The following is a 24498-nucleotide window of genomic DNA, read 5'->3' on the forward strand; positions in this document are numbered from 1 at the left end:
TTGTTGTTGTTAACTTACATAAACACCAGAGAATATTTGTTATTGACTGAGTACTTGATGAACTACCTCCTCGATCCACCTTCACATTTCTATAATCCAGTGAGTGTAGGAGACTCGAGAACAGGTTCACATGCCAAGACATTCACCTGCCTGTTTTCTTTCACAGGCTGGAAAGGAGGAATCAACGTTTGTAAATATCAATAAGAAATCCAGTCTTCAGGACGCTAATGTAAGGTCTGTTGCTTCTGCGTTTGAATGGGGAAACAATATTCTCTGTATCACCAACATGATCCTGAAAACATTACTCATGAGGGTTTTGCTAACAAAATCAGAGAGAGAGAAAAAAAAAAGAAAATCAGAGAGGAAGAAGAAAACTGGGTGAATGGGAGCCTGGCGAGATAGGAAAAAAGAAAAAAGACTGTTTTACACAACTTCATTTGAGCCTCAAAAATGCTGCTCATCCCCAGTTTTAATATTGCTACCTGCGGTGCTAAGAGAGAAATCTCTTCGAGTTGCTTCTCAAGTGTAGAGATCTGACCTTGTCATTCCCCTTAAAGACTCCACTTGGCTCTCAGGGTGTGATCCAGACTCGACCACTGCAAAAATGCCTGAAAGCCTTCCCCTAAAATTGCTGTTTTGAATGGGGCCTATTGGTTATCTGGCATATTTTATTGAGGAAAGGTAAAAGTGAAATTTAATTTTTACCATGTTTACATATGCATTTGAATTAAAATGTTTTAGAGCAAGTCTTAACGGTATTCTGATTATGCATCTTTCACATTAACTACTCTACGGTTCTTTATCTTTAAATACATATATTCCATAATATGGCTACAAGATTACTTGGAAGTCAGTAAAAATCGGTTATCCACAGGTTTCTCTTTACTCATTTTACTAGTAAATCCTGGTAATGCATCAAACCCTGATATTGGGGATGGGTGTTTTGGGCAGGGAAATTTTATGTGGTACCCCAATTACGTTCAGTTCTTACTTGCTATATTTTCTTTATTAGGATATTTTTTTGTTTTTGGATTTTCTATGGCATATTTTAAAAAATTGTATTTAATTAGTAGAGTGGAGGGGAGAAAAAAATGATTATCTTAACTATTATTTTTATTAAGGCAGAAATTAACAGAAAGCAATCCCCCTACAGCCAAAACAAGGCCATACAAATTTTTGTTGGGGCTGTTCTGTTTTGCTTTAGTTTGTTTATTTATTTATTTTTAAATTTTAGTTGACATACCATGCTCTATTAGTTTCAGCTGTGCAGCATAGTGATTTGACATTTATATGCCTTATGAAGTGATCACCACGCTAGGTCTAGTAACCATCACTGTACAAAGGTAGTATGATACTAGTGGCCTGGTGCATGGATTCATGCACATTGAAAGGAAATTAATTGAAAGGTGGCCAGTGGGGCAGGACTGGGTGAGACAGGCCGGACATGCCCTGGAACCAACCTCCTGTGGTCCCTCCCCAGTGTCTGTGGAGTGAGCAGGGTCCCTCCAGCAGGTGGGGTCCCTCAGCCTGGCCTGCAGGGATTGGGCCGAAACCAGCTCTCCAACATCCCCTGAGGGGTCCCAGAGTGGGAGAGGGCACTCTGCAAAGTTGCTGTCATACAGGGTGTGGAATGCAAATGCCAAGTGTGCAGTAAACCAGATTCAGGGCTGACAGTGTCCCAGCAACAACATAACCGCGAGGCCCCCGAGGAATCCGGCTCCCTCCTCTCTGGTTTCGGGGTGCGTCACCCGAGAACCCCTGCTGCCAAGTCACTGCAGCTCAGCAGCTTCTACATTGAGTGTCTGCCCCCTGGTGGTCAGTGCACATCATAGTGACTGGTGGGATGGTGGGAGGGACACTTTGCATATTAGCCTTTTATATATAGAGAGTATTCCCTCTATTGCCTATGGTATACATTGCATCCCCAGGACTTATTTTATAACTGGAAGTTTGTGCCTCTAAATTCCCCTCACCTTTTTGCACATCCCCCCTAAACCCCTCTTTTCTGGCAACCACATTATTCTATGTGTGTATTTTTTTTATTTTTGGTCTGTCTCTAGAAGTCCTATTCCTATACGTGTGGAAACGGCCCAGCCAGCAGTGGAAAAGCCGGAAATCAAGCCTCCCCGAGTGAGGAAGTTAACAAGGCAATACAGTTTGTGAGTTCTTACCGCAAATTTCTCAGATATTACAACAAGGGTGATGCTAAATGTTCAGTCATGAATGCTTCTTAGCCCTTCGCATCAGTCCCAAAGAGCCATCCCCAAAATACAGTTAATTTCCAGGTTAGGTCATAACAAGACCAGACCTTCCTCCCTGAAAACACTACAGAGTTGGCATCTATGTTCATTATAAAATGCTGTGAACAAATTACTACAAAACTTAGTGGCTTAATTAAAACAATCTGTGTGGCCAGTGTGGCTCAGTGGTTGAGTGTCCACCTATGGATCAGGAGGTCAGGGTTTGATTCCCGGTCAGGGCACATGCCTGGGTTTTGGGCTTGATCCCCAGTAGGAGGCATGCAGGAGGCAGCCGATTGATGATTCTCTCTCATCATTGATGCTTCTATCTTTCTCCCTCTCCCTGCCTCTCTGAAATCAATAAAAATATATTTAAAAAACAAAACAACAAAGACCAAACAATCTGGCTTTATTGTCTCCCAGTTTCTATGAGTTGGGAGGCCAGCCAGGGTTTCGCTGGGTCTCCTGGGTCAGGGTCTCTCACAGGCTTTTCGAGGTACCATGGGGAAGAACAAAATGACTTTGATCATTCTCATCTGAGGACTCGCAATTTAGTAGAGGGAAAGGCAGATTACAAATGATTGTAATCCAAAGAATACCGGTGATGCTGTAGTAAGGGTGGCGATGGTCTTCGTAATAGTAGCAGTACTGACCACAATGGCATTTTTCATTTCTTGACCTTGGCTGTGGCACCAGGGCTGGTCAGTGAGCTGCAGGGGGGCCTTCGGGTGCAATGGAGACCTTGTGAGGCCCCTGGAATTAGAAGGGCTCCTGGTGGAGGCCTGGCTAGTTTACTGCTGGAAGCTCTTGGGGAAGTTAGTCTATGATCCTCACTTTCTTCCTCTGTAAAATGGGTGAGAGCATACCTACCTCTGAGGAATTTTGCAAGGGTGGTTAACATGAGTTAATGCGGGTGAACCTCCTAGCCGGTGACCTGGCCACAGGATAAATTAGTCCCCGTTCCTTCCTTCTCAAGGACCTGAAAGCTTCTGAGAAAAAGTCAAGTTTAAGGGGCCCTACCCTGAGTGCACAGCCTAGGACAGGGAGTAAGGCGATCCAGCTCTCAAGCAGCTGTCTCAGGCCTGCCACCTGGTGGAAAGGAGAGGGAGGAGGGCAGACACTTCCCACCTCATTATCCCTTCATAGAAACTTCCGGGCAGTATGAGCAGCTGTATTTCCTAAGAAAGCCCAAACGAGTAAGACTCAGATAATTAACAGCCGTAATGCTCTCTGGGGGACAAATTAAACCTTGAAAAATCTGCTTCCCTGAGGATACGGCTGGCAGGATTAGCCTGGCCTTTTACATTTTGAAATTTAAAATGTTGCTGTCAGCCACTGGGGATGTGTAATCATGTTGGAAACAATGACTGATGCGTGGCCTGGAAGAAGAGAATTTAACCAACTCACCAAATTGCCTCCTTTAAGCCTAGCACGTTTAGAAAGTGACAAGCTGCTTTATCTTCTCCAGAAATGTAACTTAACTGTTTCTTTAAACATAGTGTGAAAGTTTTTAAAAATCCAAGCAAGACAGGAAAGTCCAAAGAAAAGTAACCAATTCCCTAGAATTGCTCCATCAAAAATAATGTTCCCATTTAATGACTTACTTTAGACATTTATCTATGCGTGTCAAAATAGAGGAAAAAGTCATTTCGAAGAAAATAGTGCTGCACATAAAATTTTACTTATTAGAGTGTTGTTTCATGAATTTAATATGAATTTACCTTCAAGCTGAGGTAAAACTGAAAGACTTGATGAACTTTAGATACATGTTTCTTTGCTAAGTTAAGACAAAGGGTTGTTTTTAAAAATTAAGAATTTGGAGTCTTTTTCCATTTGAGGCATTATCCATTTACTTCCTGCTCTGAAAGATGAGCTGTTTTTTAAATGGCTTTTTATGTAAAACTAAATAATAGCTATGCTTTTCAGGTTACAGTTTTTCTAATGAGATAATAAGAAATTTTAATCCCACTCTTCCACTTAACTAGCTGTGTGACTTGGGCAAGTAATTTCAATCACAATACAGGGTGGTTGTGAAAATTAAATGAGCTAATGATGTGACTGATCTGACTTAGTTAGTCAGCAGGAATCCAAACTCATGGTGTCATTAAGTTTCCTGCTTAGTTGTTCACACCCTACCTGTCCTCCCTTTTTTGTAGTAAGTCCCAAGTCCTCCTCTTGAGGCTTCTCCATTCACAGAATGACCTCAGATCCCCAGAGCCCGCCTCAGTCTGTCCCACCCACACCGCAGCCATGTCCCTCGGCCACGTTTCCCACGAGGCCCTCTGCTGTGATGAGGCCATCATGCGGGACCCTACACGGGCCACGCTGGTGCCCGCTGGCCATCACATTGGTGCCCGCTGGTCATGGGTCTTGTATCTACCCTCTTTTGCTCAGCCATCATTTCTTTCTTTTTTTTAAAAAAAATTAATTTTATTTTAGAGAGAGAGGAAGGGAGAGGAATAGAGAAATAGAAACATTGATGAAAGAGAATGCTGCCTCCTGCGCGCCCCCCACCAGGGGTTGGGGGGACTGAGCCTACAACCTGGGTATATGCCCTGACCGGGAATTGAATCGGTGACCTCCTGGCTCATGGGTGGATGCTCAACCACTGAGCCACACCATCCAGGATCAGCCATCATTTCTAAAACACAACCTTATGGCTGGGTGGCTCCCGAAGTGCCACATGGAGAGCCTTAGGCGAAGTCTGTCAGGGTCCCCAAGACTACTGTCACCTTGGGTGACTCGCTGGAGGAGTCACAGAATCCAGAAAAGCTGTTCCCCTCAAAGCGAGGGCCGATTAGAGTGAGAGGATGCAGAGTAAAACAGCAAAGGGAAAAGGTGCATAGAGTGGAGTCCAGCAAGTCCAAGCACAAGCTGCCAGGCGTCCTCTCCAGAGGAGCCCCCTGGGCAGTGCTGAAGTCTCCCAGCAACAGCGTGTGACACACACGTGAAGTGCTGCCAACCAGAGCTCGCTCCAGACTTGGCATCCAGCGTTTGTATTAAGGGTCACTCATGTGACTGACCTTAGCTACCCAGTCTCCAGCGCCCCAGAGGTCAAATCAATACAGTGTGACCCCCAACCCCAGGCATTCATACAAACACAGGCATTCGCCATAAATCACATTGAGAGCAGGCACTGCCTGGCATGGCTTCAGATGTCAGGTACAAAGACGCTCTGATGAGGCAGGGTCTTCCAAGGGCCCAGAGGTCCCCCGGGGCTTGTCAGTGACCAGCGGTTCATTCGGAGCGGGCAGGGTTTGATTGGATTATCCCTGGCCCTCCGATAGCCATTTACTGCTCAGGCAGCAGCCTGATTGGCATTAGGCATTTGGGGCCTTGTGTTAATTTCTCTACGTTTGAGAAAATATTGTCCATACTAAGAATGGGGATGGGTGCTGCGGCTCTGGTCCTGTGCCGGGATGATCCGGCCTGGGGATGAGCCCAGCTGGCACTTGGACTTCCCCACCCTCGTGGTGACGAGGTCCCTAGGTCAACGTCATCCGGCCAGGAAGCAGAACAGGCGCTACCAGGGGCTGCAGGGAGAAAGCTGTGGGGCGTTGTTCAGTGTGTACCGTTACTGCTGGGGCTGATGAAAAAGTTTTGGGCATTGATAGTGGTGATGATTGCACAGCATTGTGAATGTATTTATGCCACGGAATTGTACACTTACAAATAGATAAAATAATATTATGTTATGTATACTCTTCCCTTAAAAAAGTTATTCGAATCCCTCGGCAAGTGACAGAAAATCCAGCCCAGATTAGCTTTGGCAAAAATGTCAGTGTACTGGGTCCTGTTAGCGGGGCCTCTGGTAGAGGGGGACCTCTGTGTAGGGGACCCCCCACCCCCACCCTGGCATCCTCGACCCCCCGCCCGCCCTTCCTCTCCTCCCCACAGCCTGCTTCTTATTGTAATGAGCAGAGCTTCATGTGCTTTTAGCAACCGCAGTGATGAAGACGACCTCCCTCCAGAGCTGGCCGAGGCAGTCGGCGTGACCACCACCACCACCACCACCACCACCACGGCCGCCGCCACCACGCAGGTCTCGGCACCACTGGTGTCCCCCAAGGTCCACAAAGTCAGCTCGCCTCAGAATTCAGAAGGCAAGAGCCCGCTGTCCCCAGGGGCCAAGGTACGGGGAAAAGAAGCCGCTCTTGCCGGGGATTCGGTAGGAATGAAGTGTGCGGCATCCGTGTGCATTTCAGTTTGCATCACCAACGCTTGTAAAAGCTTTGCACTTGTAAAACAACCTCACCACCAAAACATGCTTTTTTTTCTATAACTGTCCCCAAAAGATAGGCTGTGAGAGACAAGTAGTATGCGATAAAACCATGCACACCGTACTGTAAGGGAAATTCAATAAGAGATTTTTGAAGGCAGTTTGGAATTCAGAATATCATCGCTACACAGACTATTCGTTGGAAAGATAGAACGCAAGAAATGGGCTTTCCTCCCACAGCGGAAAATTGGGGGGAGTAAAATGTAGACGTAGCCCCATCGCAAGCCTTATGTCGGAGAGCCTGTGCAAGCAGTGCCCCCATGGGAAATGGTTTTCTGTTCGATGGTTTGAAATGTCAGGGAATTGCCAGCGATGCGAATGGGCCGTGACAAAGGCCTCGCACAACCTTTCTCTCGGTTCCCTTGGAGTGACCCCTAGCTGTGGTCACTTCAGCCTCTGGTCCAAGTGCGGTCGAACCTATTGCTCCCCAAGCAGATGCTGAGCCAGAGGGGGCTTGGCCCGTGGGCCCCTCTGAGGAGCGGCGTGTGCACGGGGTGGGGGCCTGAAGGCAAGGCCAGAGCCCCGGACTGTGGCTGCTTGAAATGAGCTGTCACTCTGCAGCCCTGGTTTCTCCAAGCCTCAGTTTCCTCCTCCTGAAAATGGGACTCATCTCGGCCACCCTGCCCAGCTCCTGGCTAGCTGCGGGTCCAGTGGAGGTTAAAGTGCAAACCGGGTGCCGAGGGCCTCCGCAGCATCGAGGTCACGACTCCTGGTAACATCTAGGTCCCAAGGTCCAGGCCCACATCCTGTGTGACCAACACCAGTCTCTCACTGGGTCCCTGCCCAGGATCGCTGGGGTGCTTTTGCCTTCCTCCACAGAAGCCTGGCTGGACCCCTCAGCCAGGGACCCCCCGGACCACAGCTCCTGCTTTTCTGTAGCTCACCTCCTGGCATCTGCACTGCGTTCTCCTCTGCTGTGCGGAGTCCCTCGTGCTGCGTTGCGTGAAGGGTGGGCACAGGCGCCTATGGTGTATCCCACACCCTGGCTGAAACCAAGTGAAAACATTTGCAAAACAGACAGGAGTTCCGTGGAGATGCGGGCAACATCCTAGCAGAGGCCACAGGCTCCCTCTTCTGGCGGTCTCTGACCTGAGGGTCCTGCTTGTGCCAACTTGGTGGGGCTTATTATTCCACCCCCTAACCACCCACAAAGGGCCTCAAGGTCCCCCACGCTGCTGAGACCCCAGGACAAGAGGAAAAAAAGGTTTTCTCCAGAAACGAGCATGATGGTCAGAGCTACCCCTCTCGCACTGTAAGGATCTTCCTCATTATGGTGCAGATGAATTCAGCTCCTGAGGCCGTGGCCCGCTGGGTCCAGGATGGGGTCTTTGCTCTGTCTGTATACAGCCCGCCCCCCGCCCTGCCCCAAATGCCAGTCAAAGAGCACTCAGCGCCTTTCAGAAACATCGCAGCTTCAAAATCAAAGGCAGGTCTCCAGCCTGCACCTGCTTCTACTCATCAAGGTTTCAGGAAGAAATCAGGGTTTGGTCCTAACATTTTGTTCACTGTCGAGCGAGAGTTGGGGTGGGGGTTGGCTTGATCACAAGGTCGGTATGAGACGGGGAGGAGAGTGGCGGGGACCTCTGTGTTGCCAGCGAAACTCCGCTGTCAGTCCCGCACTGTCACTAACCGAGATGTTTCTGTCGCCTCCGTAGAGCCCCTCTGACCGAGGAGGTGCCTTTACCTTGGAGCCCGGCGACCTCCTGATGGATTTCACAGAAGCCACTCCTCTGGTAAACCTCCCCTTTCGCTAAAACCAGAAAAGCCTGTAGAGACACCTGGGCAGGGGGACAGATGGACAGAGGTGGGCATCGCTGTGGGGAAGGCTCTTCCTGGTGCCGCTCTCAGCCTGGAGGCCTGGGGGTCAGCTTTCCTTGAGGGTGCAGGCGCCACGGGTCTGCCCAGAGTCTGCGAGGGAGGGCTGTGCTCCCTCTCCTCTGAAGATGGCCGCCGGGGTCCCGCCCCCACCTGCCTGCTGCTCCCCCAGCATTGGGGCTCCTTGGTGCTTGGGGCTTGGCTTCCTGGCTTCCTGGGCTGCGCCCCGCATGCCCACCCATGGGGCATCCCCTGTCGCTTAAACAACATGCGCTGGTCTGAAGCACCTGCTCACGTCCTCGCCTGGCTTTCCAGGCCCCTCGTGCCTCCCTGCCATCCTCCATCCGCTACATACAGGTCTCCCCTTGGGGAGGGCAGCCCTCGTGTGGGACTCGTGCAGGCGGGAGAGCGCGGAACAAGAGTCCTGAAGGCCGGGCCTGGCTCCAATCTCTGCTCCCTCCTTAAGAGCCTTGCCGTTGGCTAGCCGCTGCCTCATCCGTCAGATAAGAATGTCATCGTTTGCACTGTCTGCCCTACAGGTGTAAGAAGGATGGAGAGAGAGAGGGAGGGAGAGGGAAGAGAGAGAGAGAGAGAAATTTTCAAGAATGCAAAGCACCATAAGTACATGTAAGATACTACTACTGATATTATTGGAGGACACAGGTAAACTTGGATGTATCTTTGGCTCAGTGTAATATCAGTCACGGTCCACAAATTTGGAAAGTGAGTCAAAATGTGAGGCAAATTAAAAACCGTCTCCTGAGAACTCACTGTGCTCCTGGCCATGTGGAGGCTCGGAGTGGACAGGGCAGCCAGAGGTTGGAGGGGAGGCAGGTTGATAAAGGGCCAAGGTGGACAGGGGAGCCAGGTACAAGATGCACAGAGAGAAGCCAGAAAGGGGAGTCATTCGGGTGTGGCTCGCTGGAGGAGGATTCAGTGGATAGGAGGGATTTCTGGAAGGTTTTCAAATGGGGCACGATGCTGTCCAGGCTTTAGGAATGATCACCACTCCTGCCTCAGCTGGCCCAAGGCAATCCCCTGTGATTTATACCGTTTTACCTCTCACCTGGAGATGGGTACCATCTCAGGGCTTCGAGTCAGCCGCTTTGGATAAACTGCTGAGAACGGACGGTTCTAGGAACCTTCCGAGTTATTCCCCGTGTGCAAGTGAATGGAACCAAGTTATTCCGGGTCTTTTTGTTAGAAAAATTGCCAAGGGAGGGTAACTCAGAAACAGGAGCCTTCGTCATCTCTTTACACAGTTGGGGAAACTGAGTCCCAGCGTGGGGCAATCACACAGGGACTGAGATGGCGCGGGAACCCAAGTGTCCTGACTCCTCCTCCGGTGCTCTTCGCAGCAGACTGGGCTGCATCCGGCGTCTTCTTTAGGGAACTTGCCACCTGGGAGAAGGGCTGTGTTTAAAGCACTCGCCAGACGGGAAAGTTCGCCAAAGGGCCTGGAGCAAAGGGCAGCAGGTTAGGTGACTGGGCCTGGTGCTCCACCAGTACCCCATGAGTACACCCGTTACATCCTGGCGGGCCTCGGTGGCAAGCTGAGGACATCCTGCAGCTGGAGGGCAGCATCCCCCAAAGGACCAGAGAAGCCCTAAGGTGCAGTCTGAAAGCCCATGGAAGCAAAGGGGAGAAAGCAACGTTCCTAGGCTTCACGGGACCAGGGTTTTCAAGTGTGAGTAGGAGTTTGCCACGTGGAGAAAGTAGACCCAAGCATTCTATGCAGAGGACACACCATGAACAGAATACTGAGTATTTATTAAAAAGGCCTGATATTTCTGAGAACTAGGATTAGTTTGTAATACACACACACACACACACACACATATGTATATATATATATATATCTCAATATATCATAGCTTTGATAGGAGTCCTGGGATTCAATTAAGACCATGTTATGGATCCAGCTTGTAGATTGAATTGCCCATCTTTTCTTTCACTATAAGACTGAGGTTAGAAAAGAAGCAGCATCAGGCAGCGACCCAGAGGTTCCATGATATGAGATGCAAATGCCTAACAAGTGACTGTCCAGCCTCTGTCTGTACCCCTCCAGCAGCAGGGAGCTCATTCCTTCTCCCCAGGACACCCAGCTGGCATCTCTGGGGGCTCTTAGCTCTGAACCCGGGGCCAGGGTGCTGTACTGCCCGGGCACAGGACGGCTGAGATCCTTGTACTGCACCGAGACCGGGCTGCCCACTTCATATGAAGTTTGCGGTGAATACGTGCTTTCGGGGTGAAGCATCCTTTGTCTTGCTTGCGTGCATTTGAGGCGTGAGTGCACGTTCACACAGCAGGCAGCCGGAGGGCTGGTATTTTGGCGGGAGCCCACCCATTTGGGCTTTCCTCAGCATCATTGGCTTTGCCCTCACTTCGCTCTAGAGTCCTGTCTTCCGTGGATACCTAGGGTTCCTGAGAGGAAGACGGACTCTGGCAGCCTGCTTCTCCCTCTGTCTGGTCCTCTGCCCTCCATCTGCTCCTCCCAGTGTCATAGTAATGCAAGCAGCAGCCCTCTCTGCCCTCATTATCAGGGTGATGGGGGATCATGTTGTCTGTGACTCGGGACAGCAGAGGAGAGATGGGGCTTAAGGACTGGGGCTGAATGAGACCCCTAAAGCCACATCATGGCCCTGGTTGCTTGGAGAACGGAGGAAAGAAGAGAGCACAGAGCTGCACAGACAGGGAGCTGGAGAGGTGAGGGGGATAGATTATCTTGCCTTCATCTCCCAAGACACTATCAGAGCTGGTCTAACCCTGGTAACTGTCCACCCTCATGACCCAGTCTATGGGAGTGGTTTCCAAAGAAGCATAGTCCAAACAGCCAAGCATAATCAGAAGGTTCAAACTTTGACTGGGATCTCCAAAAAAATTCAAGGTTAAACTCCCACCTGGTAACACTTCTTGCGTCTCTTTGCTGCCCTCTTACCTCTCTTGCCCCCTGCCCACCTGCAAGGACTTTCACCCCCAAGCTCTTCACAAAAACATTCTTTCCAGCTTCACTCTTGCAGCATTTTCCCCAAACCTCTTCTTCTCTCATTCCCAACTCCTTGATGGTGTAGCTCGATTTAGCAATCGAAGTCCCACCACCTCTGCAGCTCGTTGTCTGCCCAGTCCCCGAATCGGCACCACAGACTTCATAACCGGATCAGTTTCTGCCTGAGATGGAAGAGGTGGGGTGGGGTGGGAGGGGAGAGAAGGCAGTGAGTGAAGACAGCACCCACTCTCCATCTGCTGTTCTCTGCAGGGGTGTGAGTGTGAGCAGTGCGCAGAGGATGCTGGTGTTAAGAGAATGAGGGAGATTGGAAGGAGGATGGATGCTTTCTCTTTGGGGTTTGTCCCTCTTTGATCCCCGTTATTTCATAAACCACTCACCCAACTGCAAAGCAGAGCCGGTCACAACCCAGGCCTCTTCCAGGTCAGGGATGGTTGGTCAGGGAGGAGGCGGGTCTAGCCAGAGGAAGGCTGTGCTGGGCACAGAATGGCTGGGTTTCCATTTGTCTCATAACTTAGTTTTTATTTTGAGCCTCATTCTATCATGAGGGCTAAAGCTTCACCCCAAATCAAATCAGGGTACCTCTTCAGTCCCCCTGTGTTCTCCAGGGCATGGAGAGAGGGAGGGCGTCATCTAGTTTGTGATGTCATCGCTTGCCCATACATCGGGGCCCTCTGCTTCCCTCAGGCGGAGAGTGGAATGCCAATCACTGTCCTGCTGGGGTATGCATCCCGATCTGCTGGACACACCACATAGCCCTGCTATTCTGGGACCTGCCACCTCCTGGCTCTCCCTGAGCAGAGGGACACGGGTCCTCTCTGGCTTTAATCCCCATTCCCCAGCCTCAGCCCACGGATTGGGGCACAGGCCCCTTTGCTCAGTGCTCCCTAATGTCCAGCCCTCCTCCCTCCCCTTCTGACTTTCTCCTCTGTCCTCAGACGGGCAATCTCCTTATCTGGATGATGAAGCCTCATGCATTTGCATTGTCATTGTCCAGGCTGAAATCTTTCCCAAAGAGTCGGATTTTGAAACGCAGAAGCCAAGTAGAATCTAGCTGCCCGAATGTGGGCAAGACCCAAGGAGCAAAGGAAATACGAGGCCGAGAAAATAGAATGGCCTTTCAGAAGAGTGTCCTGTTACATGTTATCTCACTTCCTGCTCAGTTCCTAGAGTCAAGCGTGCGGGAGCCGCAGGAATGTTCTTTTGTCTCAGATGCCTGTTTAGAAAGGTCAGAGGTGCTTTTGGGATCAACATTTCTTGAGCATAAACAGTCCAATGCTGGGCAAAGCCTTAAGTCACGATGATAACCTTCAATTCAAACACTGGCGGGCTGTACCCATGTTGGCTCCTAGGCAGGGCATCCACGATTCTTGGTCATTTAGGCCAATTGTTATTTTCTTCAAAGAGCACACATTGAGCCTGCTGGTACCTGTAAAGGCAAGGGCCCCGTGGCCTGGGGTCCCTGGTGTAGTGGTTCTGGCTGGGGCTTTGATGCCTGGGACGGGTGGGGACTGAGCCTGAGGGCAGACGGGAGCCAGCTTCATGCAGGCCACGGATACTGTCAGACGGACGGATGTAGGATTTATACTGAGGACCAGAGAGAACAGTGGGCCAGGGGGTGGCGGGGGCGGGGAGGTTAAACTTAACTGCAGGTGACTCATATGGACTCACTTGTTTCTGAAGAATAGCTTTAGAACCACCAGGAAGGGGTCTAGACCCGTGGATTTAGACTTTGCAAATGCCATTTCTGCACATCCCAGATTTGAAGAGTACAACATGGCTGCCGTGAAGGCCGCCGTGAAGGCCACCGTGAGATAACGGTTGTAAAAGCCCCCGGAGACCGTCCTGGGCTGCACGTGGTAGAGGATGAAGTTAGGTCCGTGTGGAGACAGGAAAGAGGCCTGCAGTTTTCTTGACCAGCTTTCAGTGAGGCTTACCCAGCGGCTGTACTGTATTCATTATGGCAGGATCAGACCAACTACGTAAGGAGACTCTCTGGAGTGACAAGATGCCCGTGTTTATTCTCTGGAGCGAATGGTCCCTCCCTGAAACCCAAGCGAACCCCGTCAGCGGTCCCCGCCCCTGACATCAGAGCATTCTCTCTTCACCATCCTCATTTCACCAGTACACGCTGCTGGACCTCTGCCGGGCGCATGGCACAATTTAGGGCTGGGGCGGGGAACCTGGTATCCCAAGTGACATGGCATTTTCTCACAATGCTTGGCATCTTCCAGCTAAGCAGCAGGGTACCCCAGTGCCCATACAAGCTGCCAAGGCCTGGGCCCATGGGTGTGGGAGGGGGGAAGGCCAGTATGTTTTCTGCACAGATAGAGAGAGATGACAGGTTCAGCCCTAAACTCTGCGTTCCTCCTCGCCGCCGACATCTCTCTTTCCTGGGGCACTCTGCTGGGCATCTGCTCACCGATTCAGCATAAGGTGGACCCTTGTTTCGCAGAGTGGAGGAGGCCACAGGCATGGAAGGTGGTCGCTCCCATGTGTGTGGCCACCCCTCCTAGTGCCCCCACGCCGACATCACTCACTCACAGCTTTCTGGCTTGGCCTGGGCAATGCTTCAGAATCCTCAACAGCGTGCCAGGAAGACACTGCCAGTCCCGTGCAGTTGGCACAGGAGACGGCCCCTACCCACCCTCACCGGGTTGGGGTTTTGAGGTGGAATTCTGCTCAGATGGTGGAGGAGACAGATGCGGGCCAGAGAGGAGAGAAGGCGGAGAGAGGAGGGCAGCGGGAGGGACTAGCCTCCAGTTGGCCAGAGGCTGGAAGTAGGCTGCGGGTGAGACTGGCTTGAGAGCAGGAGTTGACAGATCCGTCTTGCACTGTGCTATCTTTCTCTCCTTCCCTCTCCCTTATCTCCTCTTCCTCCTCCCCATCTCTCACCACCTCCTCCTCCCCTTCTCTCCTCTCCTTGTGAGCAGGCAGAGCCCGCCAGCGCCCCCCACTGTGCCCACTCTCGCTGCTCTCCTCCACTCTCTCTCCCCATGAAGGAAGAGACCACTGGAGTTTGCATGCACCCTCCAATCAAAACGAGGCTGGTAGGTACCCAGCAGGGAGAGGGGCCTGGCCAGGAGAGGCGAGGCGGGCAGGAGCCACCAGGCGGCGGCCGCAGGGGTGTGCAGGAGCCTCAGACCCCCCAAGGAGGCCGGCTGACAGGTGCTCTCGTTCCAGGATGGACACAAAGTTTGGAGACCAGCTGGCTCTGGTCAAACTGGGACACAGGGCTGTGGTCCTGGCCCTTCGTCACTAGAACCAGGTCTCCAGAACGAGGAAGCTTGTTATCCTAGAGCTTCAATGAGCACAGATGCTTTTCCCAGAGAGGAAATTCTTAGTTGCATTTCTACTGAAAATAAAAGCTTTTTAAAACGTGTCTTTCTTGCTACTTATCAAGATAACATGAATATTACATAATGACTTGAAAGGAATCGCCCATAACCCCAGCCTAGCACGTTGTTGTTTTTTTCATTTTTGCATGTTTCCTGCTAATTTGTATTCATATTTTTACAGAGTTAAAGCATACCCATGCCATCTTCTGTTTTTCACTTAAGGTTGTGTTCTTTCTACCTTGTCCTTGTTACCACATTCTCTGTGACCGTTTATATGCCCCTAGGTGAGTGGTCCACCATTTACCTCACCGGTTCTCTACCACAGGGCGCGGGTTTGGTTCCCAGTGTGTCACTCACTTTCCCAGGGAACACACGTAGGCTCTGGCATCAGGCATTTTATTTTCTCAGGCTAGACCCTGCTAGGTCCAAGTGACAGCACCGTCAGGAGACTATGCTTGGCCACGGAGCACAGCTGCTGGAATATATATTTTCTTATTTAGAGCAGGTACAACATAATTCTTTGGAGTTGCCAACATTCACATTCCTTTCATAGCAACAATCAACCTCTCTCCCTTTCTACTCCATGCTGGTCTGAGAGTCTCACCTGTACGTTACCTTTCATTTGGCTGTTGGTCTCAGAACACCACGTGGAGCCACTAGGTCACACAAGGAGCATGCACCACATGGCACTGGCCCTAGTCCCAGTCTTGCTGGGCTGCAGGCAGCCGCCACCAGCAGTCTGAGTTGGCACCTGAGTCTTAAGGCAAAGCGTGGGGTCCATGCTGGGAATTTGGAGATGTTTAAAGAGGCGGAAGAGAAGTTGGGGGAGGGAAGCAGACTTGGACTGGACCTCTCTCTGACTATTGCAAGGACATTATCATTCCCAGATCACTTAGATTGAGACCTATCCCACCCATTCAGAAACCTCAGCAAATTTGGGTCTGGTTGATGTGAACTTGCTCATTCCTACTTTACTCCCCATTAAAGTGACTCAAGGGCACCAAGGAACTGTCCCAGGTTCCATAGGCAAGACCCTGAGGGACACGAAGGCTGCTTCCAATGGGCAGCTGTCTCGGCTGCAACCCTCTGGGGGGGGGTGTTGGGGGGTGCAGAGTGTGCATTCCCAGCAGGTGTGCAGGCAGTTTCTGTGCCCTGGGGCTTCAAGACAAAGCTAGTGCCAGAGCCACCCGGCCCCTGGGCATGCGGGCAGTTCTCTAGGGCGGCTCCCCCCCAAGCCCCAAGGATCCAGGAGGCCAAAGACGTAATGACCAGACAAAAAACAGAAGCAAAGTCTCTTTCTGGCCACCCATCACTGCCTGGTCAGGTGGCGCACCCCCCTCTCTCAGACCAGCCCTGCGCTGCAGCCACCCCTGGAACTGGGCCCTTTTGATCGTCATGCCTTCTGTTTCTAAAGGCCACGGTGGCAGGATTCTCACAGGCTCATGTGGGTTCCTTTGTGGCCCAGAGTGTACAGGGAGTTCAACAACTAACGTGAGCAGATAGGGAGTGCTTTCTGGCCTAATTGGTCCAGCTCTGGACTAATGTGTGATCTTGGGTAAGTCACTCCTGTGCCCACCGTCATAGACTGTGTCTTAAAATGTGGCCTCTCAGCTTCTCTAGTCCTTTCCCTGCAGCCACCCAGGCAGCCCCGGCCTGCCTCAGGTGCACCTGGCCAGTGGGTCAGGCGAGGGATAGGGCCCAGCCTGCCTGGGAGGCCCCAGCAGACCCCAGTGAAGGGGGTTCCAGGGTGAGGTAAGCCTGGGGTGCCCCCCAAACATGAGACTACAACAAGGGGCGCAGATTAAAACCACTGGCCACACTCCTGCGGGGCCTCTGTGTGTTTCCCTACACAAGCAATGAAGGCTGGGCGTGTGTGCCCTCGAATCCTTCAGTTCGATCTAAAAAGCACACCGCCAAAGGTGGCAAAACATTGTTTTCTAATCTGAAAGTAACACTTGTTTTCTCTCTTTTTTGAAGATAAAAACATTCCCGGTTGATCCAGTGACCTCGTTTCCCGAGCCTTTCATTGCAGGGCCGCAGTTTACCGTAAGTAGCTTAATCCAGAGAACCCGTCTACACTCAAAGGCATTGTTCCCACGTGGCATGCTGTGCTGTGGGACGCCAGGAGCCGTGCCAACAGCTGCCTTTGATCACTGTCAACTCTGACTTTGGAAGGAGCTAGGGTCTGGGGGGGTGGGGGGGGTCCCATCTTTTAGTTAGGAATTACCTAGATCCAATCTGTGGGAGGAGGAGAGGGTGCGGGCATACTTGATCTGATCACAAACATAAAATTAACCATTTTAAAAATATGTTTTTATTAATTTTTAGAGGGAGAGGAAGGGAGGGAGAGAGAAACATTGATAAGAGAGAAACCTCATCAATCGGCTGCCTCCTGCATGTCCCTTACGGGGGATGGAGCCTGCAACCCGGGCATGTATCCTGATGGGGAATCAAACCAGTGACCAACCACTTAGCCACACCGGCTGGGCTAAAATTAACCATTTTAAAGTGACAACTCAGTGAAAGTACATTTAGAACCGTGCAACTGCCACCATTATCTAGTTCCAAAACATTTTTATCACCCCCAAAGGAAACCTCATACTCACTAAACAGTCACTCCCCATTTCCTGTCTCCCTCTGGCCCCTCATAGCCACCAATCTGCATTCCTTCTCTATGGAATTCCCTAGTTTGGATATTTCATATCAAAGGAATCATATGACCTTTTGTGTCTGGTTTCTTTCACTCAGTATGTTTTTGAGGCTCGTGCACATTGTAGCACGTGTCAGTACTTCATTTCTGTTTATGGAGGAACAATATGCCATTGTGCGTACATGCTGCAGTTTGTTGATCCTTTTATTCATTGATGGGTATTGGGGTTGTTTCCACCTTTTGGCTATTATAAATCATGATGCCCTGAACATGTGTAGACATGGCATTTTGTTTGAGTTCCGGTTTTTTATTCTTTTGAGTTGGATCTGCATCTTGATAATAGTGTGATTTTAGATACGTCACTTGACCACTCTGAACACCAGTCTCCTCTTATTTAAAGCAGACCCAGTAATAAGAATATCCTCCCTGTATCCGGTTGTGGCTAGAATCAAAAGGGATGAAGAACTTGAAAATACTTTACTGGCCACAGACCATCCCACAAATGTCAAGTGTGATTGTTGTTTCTCAAGGCTGGAGAGGCGGGTGGTGTAATTAACAAGAGCCAGGACTTGTGACAACTGGCTTCCAGCCATCACCTCTCTCTGTGTTGCTGGGCAACTTCTACTCGCTGCCAACGGTTAAAATGCTTTTTAACATTTAAGTGTTGTAGTTTCCTCATCTGCAGAATGAGAGGGTCTGATAATTTCCAAGTTTCTTTTCAGTTGCTCAGTTCTTTTCTTTAAATGAAAACGGCTGCAGGAGCTCACTATATCATGGGCAGCTGTCCAGAGCACAAACGGGGAGTCCAGGGTCCCTCCTCTTTTGCTGTCACCCCCTCCTCCCAGGGATCAGATCTAGGTAATTCCTAGAACCAAGTGATTCCTGAGCCTCCTTCCAAAGGGTTTCTGGCCCCTCTGGGGGATCTGTGAGGTGGGCTGTAGTGACCCTGGGGTAGCTCCAAGTGCAGTCTCATGAGCTGGATGATGGTCACTACTTGAGGTAGTTTGAGTCACATGGAGAGGGAAGGTGTACACAGTCCAGGCAAAGGCAAAAACAGGCTCCCAGAACATCCATTTCTAGGATCATGAGCTGTTGCCAGCGCCTGCCTTTTAAGAACGAGAGGACAGAGACACAGGGGCTGGGCCAGGCTGTTAAATATTATTACTCCGACGTTCATCCTACCCCTGCAGTTTTGCTAGGCACAGTTCCCCAGCTGGAAACTCTGGCTCCTCTTCCCTCAGCTGGCCATAATGGGCACTCTGGCCTCCTTCCCAGCCTTGGCAGTGCCATGAGACACCCAGGGAAGCCCTTCCTGAAAAGCTGGGGGCCAAGACAGAGCAGGAAACCAATGTCAGAAACCACGCTGGGACTTTTAAGAACTGGGCAAGAGTGGCTTGAAGGCAGCTGGAGGAGGCAGAGGGAACAGCATGAACATGGGGCAAAAGGGATCATCCCATGTTCAAGGGACTGAAATGAAAGCAAGAAGAACTAAAATGCAGAGAGCAAGGGAGTGGGGCATGAGAAGAGGAAGGGGAGGAAGGAATAAACACTCAAGGGGCAAAAACATGCTTCATTTAACAAATATTAAAAAGATGAGTACTCAGGGTTGAGATTTAATAATATTAGTAAATTTTGCTGCTCCCCAAGGTCATTCTTAAGTGAAGCTAGCTTTTTTTCTTTCTACGTGGAGTGCATGGCATTGAAGAATATAATGGCTGCTACTATAGTTTGGTGCCACTGCCTTGATTCATGCTAGCACTTTCACCCAACATTGCCTTTGTGCCATATTTCCCCCTTTTCCAAGAGAGTATAAAAAGTGACATTAAAAGCTCAACCTCCACCTAGATCACTAAAACAAAACAACTTTTTACTCCAGCTCCAGTATCAGGATGAGCTAAGTCATGCTTGAAAATGACAAACTGAATTTCCTGCTCATGCTGTATGTCCATCATGGATGGGCTGAGGGTGTCATCCTCTTTCTGGGACCCAGGCTAATGGAGCAGCTGCCACCTAGAACATTGCTAGTCACAGTGGCAGAAGGGAAAAAAGAGGCAATAAATTGCACACTGGCTCTTAAATCTTTCAAAGGAAACAAAATATGGCACCTCAACTCACATTTCCTTGGCCAAAGAAAAGCATGTGGCCATGCCTAACTTAAAAAAAAAATATATATATATATATATATATTATTGATTTTAGAGAGGAAGGGAGAAGGAAAAAGAGATGGAAACATCGATGAGAGAGAAACACTGATCAGCTGCCTCTGGCACACTCCCTACTGGGGATCTAGCCCAAAACCCAGGCATGTGTCCTAAAAAGAATCAAACCATGACCTCCTGGTTCATGGGTCTATGCTCAACTATTGAGCCACACTAGCCTGGAGGCCATGCCTACCTTTAAAGAGGGTTGGGAAGAGCAGCCCTACCAGGGGCCTGGAAAGAGATGAGCCAGAATTATCTGGTGGACCACACATATGATGACTACAGCCCAACATTTGTGCAAGCTCTTTGTGGCAAACACTACATGCTGGAAAATGTCTGATGCTCCCTTCTTCATGGTCAATTCTTCGGCATTGCTCCATTCCAGGCCAGGTCAGTTTTCCCTCTGGAGACAGGTGTAAAACAAAAAGGAGCTTGTGATTTTCAGCAATAGCCTCTCATGACCTCTCAAAGATAAGCCTCTCCCCATTGCTCAAGCCAAATATATCCTTACAGAACAGTAGCTATACTTGGGTTTTTTTTTAGAGATTTTTCATGTTTTCCTAGAAGGGATAAGTTATCTTCTGTCTAAATGTAGTGCTCATTTGATGGTCAATGCCTCTTCTTTAGAAAGCCAGGAAATAGTGTGAAAAATCAAGTTATAAGATATGAAGCTGGCATTATCTAAAGGATATAAAACAAGCAAAAAGCATGCACAGAAAAAATACAATGAGGATGTATACTGACAACAACAGTAAAGGATTATGGAATTTCTTCATTTATTTGCTTTTATATGTCTCCTAAGTTTTCTATATAAAAGTAATAAGCATATCATGCCTTTTAAGGCAAACAAAAACAACCAGTTATTTTCTGCAAATGAGGCAATATTCTCTAGACCAGTAGTTTTCAAACGTTCCCTGGTTTCAGAATTATCTAGAGGCCTTGTGAAAACACGGACTGCTGGACTTCCCCAGACATTCTGGTTCCAGAGGTCTTTGGTGGGGCCTGAGAACTTGCATTTTTACCAAGTTTCAAGATAACACTGATGCTGCCAGTTTGGCGACCATACTTTAGAACCATTGCTATGGTGGTGGAAGCCACCAGTTATGGAGCCAGATCACCCTGGTTCTAAATACTGGTTCTTAACACACCCTGTGTGACCTTGGGAAGATTCTTGACCTCTCTGGAGCCTCACTTTCCTTTTCCATAAAATCAGTTCTAAGATGCACATTTTTTTTTCACCTTTTAACATCTCTGAAATAAAAAACTCATTACAATGGGGGGTGGGACCAAGTTTGATTGGTCACATTTTTCTTTCTCGGTGGTGGCACATGGAAAAATGGTGCATCTTACAATGATGGGGTCTAAGATGTGATGAAATATGATCTCCACCTTACAGCATTGTCCAGAGGCAATGTGTGTCAAGTACTTCGCATAGTGTCTGGCACAAAGTAAAATCATTTAATGACAATTGAGTTTAGCTGTTATCAAAAAGTAACAGGAATTGCATGGTATGGCTTAGGGAGCAGCTGACAGAGTGCAGGGAAACCTAGACTGAGATGGCTTTCCTCGTTCCTGTTTCCTCTCCAGGCAGACTTTAGAGACAGTAAATTACAGTGCTGCCCTGGCCAGTCTTCCCCGCTGATCCCAGCCGTGACCCTGAGGCCTTTGACAGAGACCATCTCCACAGTGCAGACCATCTACACCACTCGGAAGCCTGTTTCTCTGGCAGCCAGGTGGGTGAGGGAAACCAGGCACACGCCTTAGGTTCACTGTGTTTGTGACGTCTACAACCCAGTCATTCATGCTTTCATTCATTTTTTTCTGGGTTTATTGACATGCCTTCAAAGGCTAGACAGTACTTGAGGTGCTAAGGATGTACAGTGAACAAAGTAGGTAAAAGTCCAACCTTTACAAAGTTTGCAATTTAGTGTTGGGGAAGAGGAGACAGACATTAAATGAGCGTGTGTGTGAGTGTGTGTGTGTGTGTGTGTGTGTGTGTGTGTGTGTACAGTGGAGACAGATTCCATAGATAGGCAACTGGGCCTGAGGGCCAGGAAGTTAGAAGCTATCTCTAAAAGCAGCCAATTTTAATTCATTTTTACTTATTAAAACATAGGAGGGAATTGTAGGAGAAAGTGCAATACGAGACTAATTGAAAGCTTTATTTAAAGAAACCTAGCCCCTGGACATCTTCCCAGTCGCTCAAAGGACCATTCCTGAGAGGCTGCTGTGCACCAGCGCCTGTGCTAGGCTCTGGGGGTTCAGAGATGAATGACGTATATACAGTCTGTCCCCTGAGGAACTCTCAGCCTGGAGGGGGAAGCCAATAGGTAGCCAGACAATTTCAGGTCATTGTCATGCTAGGAAATGTAGGGGGCCCTGAAGGAGCCTGTCAGAGAAAGTCAAGAACTACGACCAAGAACAAATCTGGCGACAACTTCAGCAAGTCTGCTCTTGTGATTTTTGAGGCTTTATCTTACTGTTTTGTCACCTACTCTCTTTTTCAGTGCAGAGACGCTCCGGCAGGAACTGGAGAGAGAGAAAATGATGAAAAGACTGTTGATGACCGAACTGTGACTTCTCCCCTCGCTGCCTGGAGGACGGCATGGTGCCTTCTGTCATTTTCCTTCTTCGGGCTTTGTGTGCTCACTCTAGCACAACATGCAAATGTGTGCTCTGCCTGCCCAGGTCCCCATGGTTAGTTGAAGCCAACATCTGGCTTGACTTTTATTGGAAAAGTTATTTAATGTCTCCTGAGTATTAGAGTTTTTCTTCTACTCAATGTAGTGGAGACAGGATTTGTAAGTCTTGGCGAAAAAAAAAATGGAAAAATGGGGATTCCTTTTCAGAAGTACCTGTGTGTATTCATTGATAACCACAGGGGTTACTAAGGCGCAGAATCCTTTGCTATCAATCTCAATCATGTGATTTTGTAAGATTGAAACTTACACCAAGCTTTGACTGTTTGCTAAAGAGTCATTTTTAATGAGAGAATAATTCTTTATTGCTGGTTTTTCATTTACACTGGTAAATACACAGATCTTTTAAAGTCTTTAACATTCATTTTTATTCAGACACGAGTAGGTGAACTAAAACGGAAAGTTGCAATCACCAGGACTCGAGGTACTTCAGCTTAATCTGAAACATAATTTCACTTGTGACTTTGTTAAATACGATATTATTTGGGATACACAGAATTTATGATCGGACCCAAAGTAGGAAATTATAGCTTAAATTCTAAAAATCCTTACAAGATTAAGGTGATTCATTATCAGGATTCACTGGGGGTGTTCCATAAAAGAGAATTATTTCTAAAGTTGATCAATTCCTATCCTATTGCTAGAACCTTGACCAGAAGAAACTCTGCTCTCTTTTTGTAAGTTTCCAGAAATGTGTTTTTAAATTTTTATTATGCACTTGAACAACTTTGCAGGAATAAAGGAACCCCCTAGCCACAAACTAGCCCTCCAAATTGTTTCCCAAGCTTTCTCAATGAATATGCACACCTTTTTTACAGTGGTAGGATCGGTGTGTACACACTCTTTGGTTGTACTTCTCCGCCTAACACATAACTTCTCTTTTCAATACAGATCCTGCTCTCACCCATTTAAATGTCTTTATATCCTTATAACATGGTTAACCTCACTGCTCCCCATTATTAGATATTTGAGTTATATCCAAGTTTTCACTCTTATAAATAGTGCTGCTATGAATGTCTTTGTAAAAAAATTACCCTTCCTTTGGATTCTCCCCCCGGGAATATCTCCAAAGAGGGATTGTGAGGTCAAAGAGCATGAAGTATTGTATAACTCTTACTTTATTGCCAGATTGCTTTCTAGAAAGATCCAATCTTTGGGTTGGAAGGACCGTAAAGGTCAACCCCCTCAATCCCCTCTGAATGCTTGAACTCCTACAATTTATGATGCCACCAGCAATGTATAAGCATTTCTATTTACCAGTAGCTCTGCCAGTATTGGGTTTTGCCATTTTAATTTATTTTTGCTTGTTTAATAGGTGTGTACAGTTGTCCTTGAAAGGTTGTTTTATTTCATTAATTGCTAGCAAGGCCGAGCACTTTTCCATGTGATGATTTACTAGCTATATTTCCCTGTGTGTAAAATGTCCATCCATTTCTTAAGACCGCTTGTTAAGTGGAACTGATCTCATATATTTGTATCAGAACTGTATTTTTATGTTGTGTTGTATAGTTTGCTCTCCTGTCCCTGTACTTAAAACTGAATGGTGCCAATAATTTGATACTAATGATTATTTAAAAAGAGCAATGCCTCATTTACTAACATTGTTGTAAAAGGAGGCATGTAAGCAAATATTCAGATCACAGAGGATTAACCCCTGAAGTGCTGAATCTTTAAAATATTAATATTTTTTGAGGGAAATCTTTCTAAGCTGTATTACAACTTCCCTGCCTTAGTAAACAGAGTATACCGGAGAGTATTTCACCTTTTCTCGATGAGTCATGGTCATCATTGTAAACATCAGCCCCTTTTGGACTTGGCGTGGTGCAGTAATGTCATTAGAAGCTATCAGGACGTGTGGGGCTTGGCTTTGCCTTTCACAGGCTGTTGTGCTCATCTCATTGATGGCTTCTGCTGTCTGCTCTGCTGGTGAAGCCATCTGGGGCAATTGGGGTATTTGGGACCTTTTAATCCCTGTACTACACAACCCCTGGCTGTACCTTTAAAACAGCTTTCGCCGTTCTTTATCTCGTGCACACGATGATGCCAAATGTGTTTCTGTACAATATGGGGAGCTCTCTGTGTCTGGGCTCGTCAGCTCTTGCCAATCCAGCACCTAAGCTGTTAGCTTTCTGAGTCTTCTGCTCTTCACCTCCTGCTCTCTGATGGGAACCTCCCGGGCAAAACAGGAAGTTCTCTTGCGGAGGCCAGGAACCCCAGTGTCACATGGTGTCAGGTTGGCTCTGCTGCCGCGGAGGGATGCATGGGCTTTCCG

The 24498-nt window shown here is 48.6% G+C and overlaps 1 protein-coding gene across 3 annotated transcripts in view; it reads left to right on the plus strand.

Annotated features, from left to right (window-relative positions):
- Positions 1–23982, plus strand: part of EPB41L4B (erythrocyte membrane protein band 4.1 like 4B) — a 112031-nt gene extending 88049 nt beyond the window's left edge. The window contains exons 19-26 of one of the 3 annotated variants that reach the window (XM_036330080.1): positions 167–234; positions 2061–2159; positions 6180–6372; positions 8175–8252; positions 14272–14388; positions 16654–16722; positions 21115–21260; positions 22035–23982. In XM_036330080.1, coding sequence (XP_036185973.1) covers positions 167–234; positions 2061–2159; positions 6180–6372; positions 8175–8252; positions 14272–14388; positions 16654–16722; positions 21115–21260; positions 22035–22104 — 840 coding nt within the window. In that variant the 3' untranslated portion in view covers positions 22105–23982. The remainder of the gene's footprint in view (positions 1–166; positions 235–2060; positions 2160–6179; positions 6373–8174; positions 8253–14271; positions 14389–16653; positions 16723–21114; positions 21261–22034) is intronic. The other 2 variants (XM_036330081.1, XM_036330082.1) reach the window with 2 other exon arrangements.
- Positions 23983–24498: the final 516 nt, after the last annotated feature.

Source organism: Myotis myotis, unplaced genomic scaffold (genome assembly GCF_014108235.1).
Source record: "Myotis myotis isolate mMyoMyo1 unplaced genomic scaffold, mMyoMyo1.p scaffold_m19_p_12, whole genome shotgun sequence".
NCBI lineage: Eukaryota > Metazoa > Chordata > Mammalia > Chiroptera > Vespertilionidae > Myotis > Myotis myotis.